This window comes from Mastomys coucha, unplaced genomic scaffold (assembly GCF_008632895.1).
Source record: "Mastomys coucha isolate ucsf_1 unplaced genomic scaffold, UCSF_Mcou_1 pScaffold16, whole genome shotgun sequence".
NCBI classification, from domain to species: Eukaryota; Metazoa; Chordata; class Mammalia; order Rodentia; family Muridae; genus Mastomys; species Mastomys coucha.
The window spans coordinates 75,036,152-75,048,142 of NW_022196898.1; the positions used below are offsets into that span (position 1 = coordinate 75,036,152).

Sequence of the window (11,991 nt, forward strand, 5' to 3'; positions counted from 1 at the left end):
CTGGCTGTTCTGGACCTCACTCTGTAGACCAGGGTGGCCTCGAACTCCGCCTGCCTCTGCTTCTGCCTCCCAAGTGCTGGGATTAAAAACGTGAGCCACCACTGCTTGGCTTTTCCTTTCTTTTTCATTTTTAACATTTAATTTCTTTAGAAACAAACAAAAAAATTGACAATTGTTAAGAAGCCATTATAATAACCTATAATTAATTGCAGAGCCACATAGCTCAGGAATTCCAAGAGTGAATTGAATACAAGAACAAAGTTGATGTATAACAAATCCCTGCAGGAATTCTGCCAGGGCTTGATAGCCCAGGGAGTGATTGAGTGAAGTGAAACCTGCCAGGGACCAGTAGCTGGAGACAGGAAAGCCCTAAAATGCAGAGTTCATGCGTTTAGTTGCAGTATGCTTGTCGATCTGGGGACAAGGTGCTAATAAGCACTGAGAGATAAGGACCAAGAGCGAATAACTGAAACGGAGAAAGAAGTGTAAAGATTTCATTGTAGATAAAGCCAAAGAAGGTCATTTAGTATCTTCCCTCCTGACACTTATGTGTCCTGCGTTTCATCTTTGTTCTCATCAATGCCAGGCTCCTGTGGATAAGGGGAACCAAGCACTATGAGAAAGAGTTATAACACATACACACTGACTTTAACTAACAAGTGTCATGGTGCTCACAAAGACAAAGCAGAAGGAAGGAACGCGGAGACACGGGAGGGATGAGGAAAAGGGTGACAGTTTAGTTGGCATCAGAAATAGTCGACTTGATGGAGACTTGAAAACCCCCCTTTTTCATTTCTGGCGTCTTCTCCGAGTGTGAACATCAAGGGTCTTCTGGAGTGAAGCTGTGGGTTTGAATATAAGCATTTTTCACGACTTGACCTTTTATACATTGATGTCCAGCTTTAGGAGCAGAAAACTGTTTCTGATAATGGTGGGAAATTGGCTTTTAAAGAATTAATCTTTTCAGCTGGTACAGTGGTCTCATGCCTATGTGGTGGAAGACTGAAGCAGGAAATTTTCATGTTCAGAGTCAGCCTGGCTAGCAAGACTCTGTCAGAGAGAAAGAGAAAAAGACAGAGAGAGAGAGAGAGAGACAGACAGACAGAGAGACAGAGACAGAAACAGAGACAGAGACTGAGACAGAGAGAGAGCCTATTTAGTCTACTTTTAAGTGGCCACTTAAAGCACAAAAGGAAGTTTAAAGGATGAAAGATCTTTAATATCATGAACTTATACATATTAAAATTTTCTAAAGTAGTGGCTGAATGAAGCTCAGTTAGTTGAGCACTTGCTTAGCATGAATAAAGGCCCTGGTTTGATCCCAAATAACATTTAAAACCAGAAGCAGATGTGCACACCTACAATCTTAGTATTCAGGAGGTAGAGGCAGGAAGATCAGAAGTTCAAGGTCATCCTTGGCTTCCTAACAAGTTCCAGGACAGCCTGGGATCCACGAGACTATCCAAATAAAATAAAGTAAAAATTTTGTAAATGAGTCTACAAGTCTATTTGGGATCCTGAGTTATCTTTTGTGTTATGCAGTGTTGTGTGTGTTGTATTAGCTGCAGCACATACTGGCCTCCAGCTTGAGATCCTCATGCCCTGGGCTTCGTCCCGTGTGTCAAGATAACAGACTGTACCATCATGCCTGGTTGGCTGGCACTATTAATCACCTTTCATGACATACTACTACTACTACTACTACTACTACTACTACTACTACTATTATCATCATCATCATTATTTTGTCGAGACAGGGTTTCTGTGTGTAGCCCTGTAGACCAGGCTAGCCTTGCACTGAAGAGATATGCCTACCTTTCCCTCTCAAGTGCTGGTATTAAAGGTGTGTACCACCACAACCACTACCTGCTCCATAATATCCTTAAGAACCACAAACATTCTGTTAGTTATCCATTGCAATGTTCCAAGCCAATAAGATTATCAGGATTTTTTTTTTTGAAATGTCCAATGTCTTCATTTAGGTTTTTGGTGACTATCTCCATGAGATAGTTTTTTTAAAAGATTTATTTTTCCTTTATTTTATGTGTATGAGTACACTGTAGCTGTACAGATGGCTGTGAGCTATCATGTGTGTGGCTGCTGTTGATCTCAGGACCTCTGCCGCCCCACTCCTCGCTCCGGCCCACTCGCTCGTGTAATTTACTGCAGGTGTCTTCAGTCCATGAGATAGTCTTACTAATGTTTTGTTCTTTGTACTATTTGTTTTGTGCTTTGAAACAAACTGCCTTGTTAGGCAAACATAAAACTGGGTACATTTGGGTTATTCAGAATGGTTCATGATCGAACCCAGAGTGTCACACATTCTGTGTGATGGGTAATTGCTCTACTATGGAATATAGGGCTATGTCATTGCCACTCTGGGACCTGGGAACAGGTAGTGCATTTTTGAGGATAATCTTTTTCCTTTTTTTGGTGTAGTAGTTACTTTCTGCTTCCTGCAGTCAAAGGTATCATAAATAATACAATATACTTTTCGCATGTTCTTGTGAACAACTTAACATTTATTTGTGTCTATGTCTGTGTATGTGTGTGTGTGCATAAACATGTGTATGTATGTGGAGGGGGTGTTCCTGTGCCAGGGAGCACATATGAAAGTCCAAAGACAACTTCTGGGGGAGTTGGTTCTCTCCTTCTTCCGTGGAGGTCCCAGAGAGATTGAACACAGTTTCCCTGGTTTGTCAGGAGGCATCTTTTCCTACTGAGCCATTTTTGCCTGTCTGTTCCTGCATACTTAACTTTGTAAAATGCTGTGTCCCACATGAGTCTATCCCTGCTTTGATTTGAAAGGGCAAAAAGAATGGAGCCAATAACCTTCCAAGGTCGACTTTGGAAGCTGGACATAACAGTATCACCCCCATTATTTTGTGCTCTGAGCATGTTTCAGAAGTGGTTTTGAGAACTTTGGGGGCCAGCTGTGCAGGAACAACCAGAATGGATTTAGATTTGGGGCAAAGCTGAACAATGAACTTCTCAGACAGTTGACTGGAGGTCCCAATGTATTAGTGAATAAGCCTCTAATTTTTAATTTTCACTTTACTCTCAGATTAAAGAGATCTAAAATCAGAGTGATATTATAAATCTTTCAGGTTTAAAGGTTTAATGAAAGAAGTTAATTAACATTATAGAAAATAAAGTTGAATTACAGAAAAAAATTTTTTTTGAGACAGGTTCTCATATATATCCCTGGCTAGCATAGAACTTACTGTATAGACCAGACTAGTGTGGAACTCACATAGATCACCCGCCTCTCCCTCCTTAATGCTGGGATGAAAGGCATGCGTACACGTCTGACTTGAAAATAAAATTACATATAACTAAAATTTCTCCCTCTTTTCCTCCTCTTCTTATTTTTCTTGCTCCTTTTGAGACAGAATTTTGTAGACTTAAGTGTGCCTCAGTTGGCTGTATATCCAGGGCTAATTTTCCTGCCTTTGCCTCTCCAGTACAGGAAAGCCTGCAGGGCCGCCTCATCACAGTTGGCTTTTAAGTTATATAGCCGCCCGGCTATATTTTATTTTGTAATCTGAGATTTGAATGGAGGAGAAAGACAAGCTTTTCCAATACTTTAGGTAAAGGTCTATAAAATGCAAATTATTTGACCAGTCATTCACTTTACATCCAAAATCTCATTAAGTAACTACATCCTGCTGGGCGGTGGTGGCTCATACATGCCTTTAATCCCAGCACTCGGGAGGCAGAGGCAGGTGGATTTCTGAGTTTGAGGCCAGCCTGGTCTACAGAGTAAGTTCCAGGACAGCCAGGACTCTACAGAGAAACCCTGTCTCGAAAAACCAAAAAAAAAAGTAACTACATCCTGACTTCTTTAGCTAGCCCATCAACTATCATGAATAAGTTTGAAATGCTCGTCCAATTTTATTACATATCTTTTATATCAAAATAAGGATAAGATAGGAATATAAGTCAATGCTTATTTTTATTTCTCTGTTTCTATGTGTGCGCATGTTTAAGTGTGCATGTGCATTCATAAGAGTCCAGGCACCCTTGGAAGCCAGAGGCATCCAGTCTTTTGAAGCTGTAGGGACAGTTCTCAGCTGCCCAATGTGGGTGCTGGGAACCAAACTCAGGTCTTTTGAAAGAGCAGTAGGAATTCCCAAACAATGCAGCCACCTCTTTAGGGCCCCCATGCTTATTTTTTAAGTTATTCTGCACAATAAATTATTCAAATCTTCATATTTTTAGAGTGCAGCCTGGCCTACATCAAGTAAGCACTCTATGACAGAACTACACCCCAAGCCATCTATCAAGATGACTTCTATGCATGGACATTCAAGCTCAAATCAACTACAGGTCAAAGATAATGTCAAAAAACTAAGGGCTGGTAAGACGGCTCAGCAGGAGGTGTGCCTGATGTACAATCCTGACAGCCTGAGTGATCCCTGAAACCATGGTGGGTAGACAGAAGAGATGCTGAAAATTTGTCCTCTGATCTTCACATGCTCTTGGGTGTGCATTCAGACATACATGTTAACAAAAGAAAGAAGGAAGGAAATCAGTGGAATCTAAGCACAAAATAGCTCCCTATAACTCCACACCAACTAAGCCTTTTAAAGTGTTTTTGGAAACTCTTGCTTGATTCAGTAACTGTCAATATAATCAGATAAACAATACTGACATCAATTACAGTTGTATATATATTTCCTCTGAATCAACGTTGTCCAATCAAAATCTAATAAAAAGCTGGGCATGAGAGAACATAACTGTAATTCTAGCAGAGGCTGACAGATCACTGCAATCTTAAGGTCAGCCATGGGTCCACATGGAGACAAAAAAAAGAGTCAAAGAAATGTGTACACATAATTAAAAATAAAATAGCATTGAATTAAATCCATGCCTAATCTATTTGGCCCACTAGACAGATTATTCTTCCAATATAAAAAGACTACCTTTTTAAAATTTTGTTTTTGAGACAGGGTCTCACTGTGTAACCTTGGCTGGCCTAGAACTCGCTATGTAGAACAGGCTGCTCTTTAACTCACGGAAATACATCTGTCTTTCCTTCCTGAGAGTTGGGATTAAAGGTGTGTACCACCAACCCAGTTCTCTTAAAATGACATCTAAAAAGATTTAGGGACATAGTCTACAACTTATCTTTTTCCATACGTTTTGCATGTATATGTACATGTACGACTGGCACCTTTTTGAAAGTACTTTGTGATGGGGGAAGTACACGCACGTAGGAATGGGGCTCTCTTATCATGTGGGTTGCAGGGACTGAACTAAGGCTGTACAACGAGAGATTTTTTTTTTTTTTTTTTTTTTGAGACAGGGTTTCTCTGTGTAGCCCTGGCTGTCCTGGAACTCAGAAATCTGCCTGCTTCTGCCTCCCAAGTGCTGGAATTAAAGGCGTGTGCTACTACTGCCCAGCAAATTTTTTTTTTTAAGTGGCTGGAGAGACAGCCGTGGGTGCTGGGAACCGAACTCTTATGTTTTTGGTTGTGAGCCTAGCCTTTAATGGCTGAGCCATCTCTCCAGCCTGCGATTTTTTTTTTAACAAAAGATTTTTTTTTTACCCACTGAACCATCTTGCCAGGTTCACAGAAATACACTTTCTAACAAGCTTTCATTTCTAAAACTTTGTCTTTATATGTATAATACAGGTTCCATGAGGAAAAAAAGGAACTTGCTTTGTGTTTCCCAAGTGTTAGAGCAACATCTAAAGATACTCCTTATGAAAACCTTCAATTCTTCTTTGTGACAGTGTCTATGTAACCCCAGCTGTCCTAGAACTCTAATTAGCCTGGCTTTGAACCTACAGAGATCCAACAGCCTCTGCTTCTACCACAGCCAGCCCTAAATAGTCAATCCTTTACTCACTGGAGCTCCTTTAGGTATAAACCTAAGAGTATAACTTAGAAACAACTGTTTATATATATGTGTGCTGTGTGTGTGTTTATAGGTTACACACACACACACACACAAAGTCATGTTTATACATATAAAATCTCCCCGTGGAAGAAAAAGAAGGGATGGGCAACTTGCCAGGGTACTTATATTTGAAGATGATCAGCTGTTGTTCCCCAGCCAGTGACGGTCGTCGGGGTTCAGTGACAGAAAGATACCTGACTACAGGACTCGTGCAGTGCATAGAAACTGCCACTTTTGCAAGCAACGGGTCAAAGCCAGTGGAAGCAGTAACTACATTACCTGAGAAACAAACACCACTTTCAGGAGATTCTGATGAAGTCTAGGATGCCCGTCCTTATTAGGTACTGTAAACACGTTTCTGGAAACAACTTCATTACTCGAGTCTTGCCACTTTCTGTTTTCTTTTTGTTTTAGTATAGAATAAAGTTTATTCAGGCATGGGGAGGGGTGTGAAGAGGGTAGTAGAGACAGAGAAAGGCAGAGAGAGGGAGAGACTGTAGAGAAGTACAGGCCAGCCATGAGCATGTGGAGAGGGCAGAAGGGAATGGGGAGGAGGGGAAGGGAAGAGGGACAGAGTAGGAACAAGAAAAGAAAAGCAAGAGCAGACTTCTGTTTTGTTAAAGGTCGATTCTCAGACTCCAAGCTCATAGTACCTCACACATCATGTAATTAAAATGCTTATGAAAAACAAACTCAATGCTTTTAAAATTCAACATCTTAACAAGAAACATTTGAGCAGGGTAGCAGTGGCGCACGCCTTTAATCCCAGCACTTGGGAGGCAGACGCAGGCAGATTTCTGAGTTCAAGGCCAGACTGGTCTACAGAGTGAGTTTCAGGACATTCAGGGCTACAGAGAAACCCTGTCTCAGAAAAAAACAAACAACAAACAAACAAAAAATTTGGTCCAGTCTGCTGCTTAAAGGAAGGAAAGATGAGAAAGAAAATAGAAGGGAAAAGCAAGTTACAGTTAGTTTGCATATGATAAACCTGCATTTTTATTTTTGCAATTATATATTTATTTGTAAATAAAAACAAAACAATTATGTTCAAAACACATTTATTTATGAAATCATTTGAAGCTGATTTTCATAATTTCAACAAGTAAGGGCATTCATTGAAAAAAATCCGACATAATGCACTTGTCATTAGAAAAGTCTTATTGACACACTGAGGAGCCAAGGTGTTCCCTTTTCTTTTTGAATGCAGGTCTCAGCACAACATCCATCAAGCAGCCCAGCCCTAGAACGCGTCAGCAAGGGAAGCCGTGTCAGTCTGCGCAGTCGTACTCGGAGAATCGAATGTGCTGACTAGCTTGCTGCGTCTTAGCCAGTCTAATCTTCTCCGCTTTGGTGATTAGCTAGAGAAGGTGAGAAATTAGAATGTCTCAGGAGGTCCAAAATGAAAAACAAGCATCACTCTTAAAGACTTACCACTATCAGGCTGAGGAACACTTAAAAGCTCGAGTAGAAAGACAAATGAGATCATTACATTTTGATCAAATCAGTACAGAGAACTGGAATATTCTTATGAAATAGACCTTAACTCTTAGAAACCTCCATCTCCCTCCAATTATGGCTCATTACTCAAAATCTTTAACTGGCATGTCACCGGCTCCTCATTGTACTTTAGCCTTTGTTAGGAAGAGCCACAACTTAGCACTATTTATATACCCCCTGGACTTTGGATATTAATTACTAAGACTAAATGGTGTGAGACTCTTAATTATATCGTGATTAAAGATTTACATGTTATTTAAATGAGATGTCATGTTTTTGCTTCAAGTTTGCTTTACAAATTGTTTATTGGCCAGATTGTGACGTGCCTAAGCCACACAGTGGGACCCTGTTCTCAGAAAAACAAAGAACAAACTGTTAACTGGAAGGAAAATTCAAGCAGAGTGATGTGACTATAGTGCACAGCAATTCTACATACTTATTTATTAATATTATTATTATTTTGTTTTTTTAAAGATTTATGCAGTCAGTGCTCTTAACCTCTGAGCTATCTCCTATTTTGGTTTTTCGAGACAGGGTTTCTTTATGTATCCCTGGCTGTCCTGGAACTTGCTCTGTAGACTATGATGGCCTTGAACTCAGAGATTTGCCTGCCTCTGTCTCTAGAGTACTAGGATAAAAAGTATGTGATACCAAGTCCAGCATGCCTATCTGTCTGTCTGTCTGTGTATTTTGAGTAACATCTTACTTTGTGATCACGTATGGTCTGTATCTATTATATAGCCCAGGCTGCCCTGAGTCCTGGAATTTAAGGTGTGGACCACCACACCAAGCTTATTTCCTTTCACTCTACCTCTTATATAGCCTTAGCTGTTCTGGAACTCACAATGGAGACCAGGCTGACCTTACCACATCTACCTTATATTATAATTCTTTTGTGCCAATTACACCTCTAAAAGCTTAAAATTTGATTTATAAATGAAAAATTAGGATAAAAACAACAAATAAAAAAAATACATGTTATAAGGAGAAAAGAGGATTTTTTTGATACACAGAAGACAACAGAATGAAGCGTTCCCAAAGCAGTCGCTACTGCTTTTCTGCAGTAGGTCTCTGTATAGCCCAAGCTGGCCTGAAGATCACACTCCTGCCTCTTGAGTAGCTGGGGTTGCAGGTGCAGACAGCCAGCAAGAAGTTTCCTTAGCAGAAAGAAGTTGTATCTTAGTTTTAGGGGATCAGAAGTGCAAGGCTTTCTCAGCTACATATGAGCTTGAGGTCAGCACGAGACAACCAGGAGCCTTGTCCCAATTACTCAATCTATGAATCAAATCTCATGTCATACCTGTTGACAGGAGGCCACGACAGGATTCAATTAAAACACTGTTTACAAATGGCAAGAATAAAAATTCTGGCTAGCCTAGCACACTAATGATATGTTCCCAAACAAGAATTCTGCCTTTAGCTGGGTAATATCCAGCAGTAAGTCCAATAAAAGTCTATTTTCATTAAAAACAAAGCAAAACATCGAAAAAATGTAGGTGATGGGAGATGCCTCTGGGATAAGGGCGTGTCCTTCAAAGCCAGACAACAGGAGTTCCATCCCTGGGACCCATGAAGTGGAGGTAGAGAACAAGCTGCCCTTTAGCTTCCACACAGATGCTGCAGCACAGGCATATCCGCATGAAATTTAAAAATATAATTCAAATAATTAAAGAATATTTAAACAGCTGAAATGAAGAAATAAAAAGTTTTATTTTCAGGCTGGGAGTAGAGGAGCAGTCCCCCAGCACCGTAAGGCCCTGGCTGATTCTTGACTTACAAGAAGTCAAAGTCAAAGCACATGCCACCAAGACCTGGAGCAGAAAAAACAAGCCCTAACATCCTTATGTTCGTAATCCTTTGGGAGTTCATTTACACGTGCCTGGTTGTCGCATGTAAACATCTGTGCAGAAAGTAAACACACTTTTTTATGTAACTACTTGTCTTCTTTCTGTCCTTCACTTGTGGAAACAATGAGCTGTCATATCAGAAAGCAATTATATCAGGACCACTGAAATTTTGCCATTACTTTCTATATACTTAATAATTCCCATTACTTTAGCCTAGAATGTTGCACTTCTGAATTCGCTTGAGTGGCCCTGGCTTACTCTTCTGTGCCACACTGTTATTGCGCTTATAAGCAAGCTAAGGGGAATGTGTTATTCGTGCCCATGACTCTATTTGTAGGTACACAGAGCATCAGCTCTGCTAGGTAGTCCACAGCGGCAGAGTAAGCACTCCTGAACACCCTTAAGAAGCTGAGTTCACTCTCCAGCAACAGAAAGCAAGTTAGATTAGCAAGCAGTTAGTTGTGGTTCCCTTTCTTCTAGCTGTGTGGCTTCAGTTATTCCTACCTAGATCATGCTAACAACCCTGAAAATGAAGCACATTAACTCACAAAGGGAAACTGTTTTGTTATTGTTGTTCCAGTTTAATTTTATAAAATACGAAAGACAATGTCTATTTCTTTTCGTGAGACTAAGATGACTATTAATGAATTCCTAAAATTAAAAATAAAATGTCTTAATTACCAGTTTAAAAAAGTATAGCCAATTTAAACAAACCTTCACATCAATTAAAAGAATAAATATTACTTATTTGTTCTGGATCACTGACATTATTATCTGAACATCTCTAACAAGTTTTGAAATTCACACCTTCAGGAAGAGAAAGCCCCAAGGAAGGATGGAGCCCCACCATCTCAGCAAGAACAGTCTCCATTGAAGAAGAAAACTTGACAAAGACCAACAGTAGCAAACTTCCTGTCAATCATCAGAAATGTCAAAGGAGGAAGATCAAAGACACACCAGGCCAATATGCACAGGAAGTCTGGACCAGTTCTTTCAAAGCTCTAAATACTTCTATTATAACAATATTTAAAAGAATAATCATCTGCTTTCAAAGAATAAACATCATTCTCATTGAGCAACATATTATATTAGTTATCATAGAAATAAAATTGTTGAATGGATCAGTTCATTTTAATTATTTCAGTTTGCTTGCGCCATTTATCATAAAAATTAGCAACGCTTCTCATTGCTGTCAGGACCCTTACATGCATCAAGCCTGTACATAAGATAATCTCTCTACAGGTACTTATCCCGAAACTATAAAACCCAGGAGCTCCAAATCAGAACCACGTACGTTTAAAATGCAATTACAATTATGGATCCGTGTGAATCAACAATCTTAACTTCATCTACTTCGAAAGCAGGAGAAATCTACATTCTTTTTCATTCTGAAGCAGTACTCTCGAATAGGAAACCCAAGTGAATTTATGCTCACTTGTTACTGTCAGGAGATGCATATAACCACTCCCCTTACCTTTTCTGTGCCTCTTTTCTTTTCCCGAGGCTGATTAAGTTTGGCCTGTCTATCTACCAAAATCTTCTGCCAGTACCTCTGCTCGTGATCACCTGAAAAATAAGCAAAAGCTCTGATCACAGAGTGTAAGGACACACACTCACCTCACCAGCACAAGTGCTTGGCGGAAGACAGTTCCATTAGCACAATGGCCAACAAGTAAGAAAATTTCCAACAGTAACTGTTTACTAGAAACACAATCAGGTTTTACCAGAAAGGACCTCGAGGTTCCAACAGTACTTCTTTTTAATTTCAGTCTGTGCATTCATTACTGCCTGAGCATCCTCGGGGGTTTTGAATCGGGCATGACATTCAGTATCTCCTTCTAGCAAATCAATGTAAACAACTTCTGAGATTGTGGCCAAAATATCCTATACGGGAAAGAAGTATGAAAACTTAAAAGTCACACTCACGATGTTTGATGATAAATAAATGGAACACAGAGGTGGTCAAAATGTATTCTATCAAGGTACTCTGTAGCTGATGGGTAAATCTACAAAACATACAGAAATACTCTTCAAATAGATTTACACAAAAATGAAAAGCAATTTAACAACTCATTGCAAATTACTGTAGCTCACCCTCTTGGTTGTCTTTAAAATATGGACTGACAAGGGGGACCTACTAAGGGCAAGATTTGTAGCGTGGAATATAAATGACCCATCCCTCAGTACGCTGGAAAAAGGTTAGTACCGGGAAGATTAAAATAAAGGGAAGACAGGATTGGAGAAGTTGAGTCTCACTCACCTACACAACACCATGTGTGACTTAGAACACAGAGAACCAGCTTTCAACATTTTACAATAACCAACAGAAATCCTAGGGCTCTTGGGTAGGTTCACTGGCACGCAGCTCTCAGTTTTAGATAAAATACCTAAGCACTCTTTCCTAAACAGGCCGTGGTGCCCCAGCCAGGGAAGAGCTTTACCTAGAGCACCTGCTGTGAGTTCTAATTAAGGAGATTCCTGCATTCTTAAGCAAGTTTTTTTCTCACTCCAGGTTCTCCACAGAACACAAAACATTTATGCAGGAATGTCACAGTAATCTTACTGTTAAATTTCACTCATTAAAACTAAAGAAATAAAGAAACCCTGCTTAATTTAGAACACAATTTTCTAGGCACAAGAACTCAAATTCTTTTAAAATGTCATAGAAAAAATTTAGGAGATTTTGGACATTGTAGGATAAAAACAGTGTATTAGTTAACTGTAATATAAGAACACCACT

The 11,991-nt window shown here is 39.8% G+C and overlaps 1 protein-coding gene across 3 annotated transcripts in view; it reads right to left on the minus strand.

Annotated features, from left to right (window-relative positions):
• Positions 1 to 6,948: 6,948 nt before the first annotated feature.
• Larp7 (La ribonucleoprotein 7, transcriptional regulator) overlaps positions 6,949 to 11,991 on the minus strand; it is a 15,388-nt gene continuing 10,345 nt past the window's right edge. For all 3 annotated transcript variants that reach the window (XM_031375446.1, XM_031375447.1, XM_031375445.1), the window contains exons 11-13: positions 10,976 to 11,135; positions 10,726 to 10,817; positions 6,949 to 7,265 (exon numbers count right to left, since the gene is read on the minus strand). In XM_031375446.1, the coding sequence (XP_031231306.1) occupies positions 7,176 to 7,265; positions 10,726 to 10,817; positions 10,976 to 11,135 (342 nt within the window). In that variant the 3' untranslated portion in view covers positions 6,949 to 7,175. The remainder of the gene's footprint in view (positions 7,266 to 10,725; positions 10,818 to 10,975; positions 11,136 to 11,991) is intronic.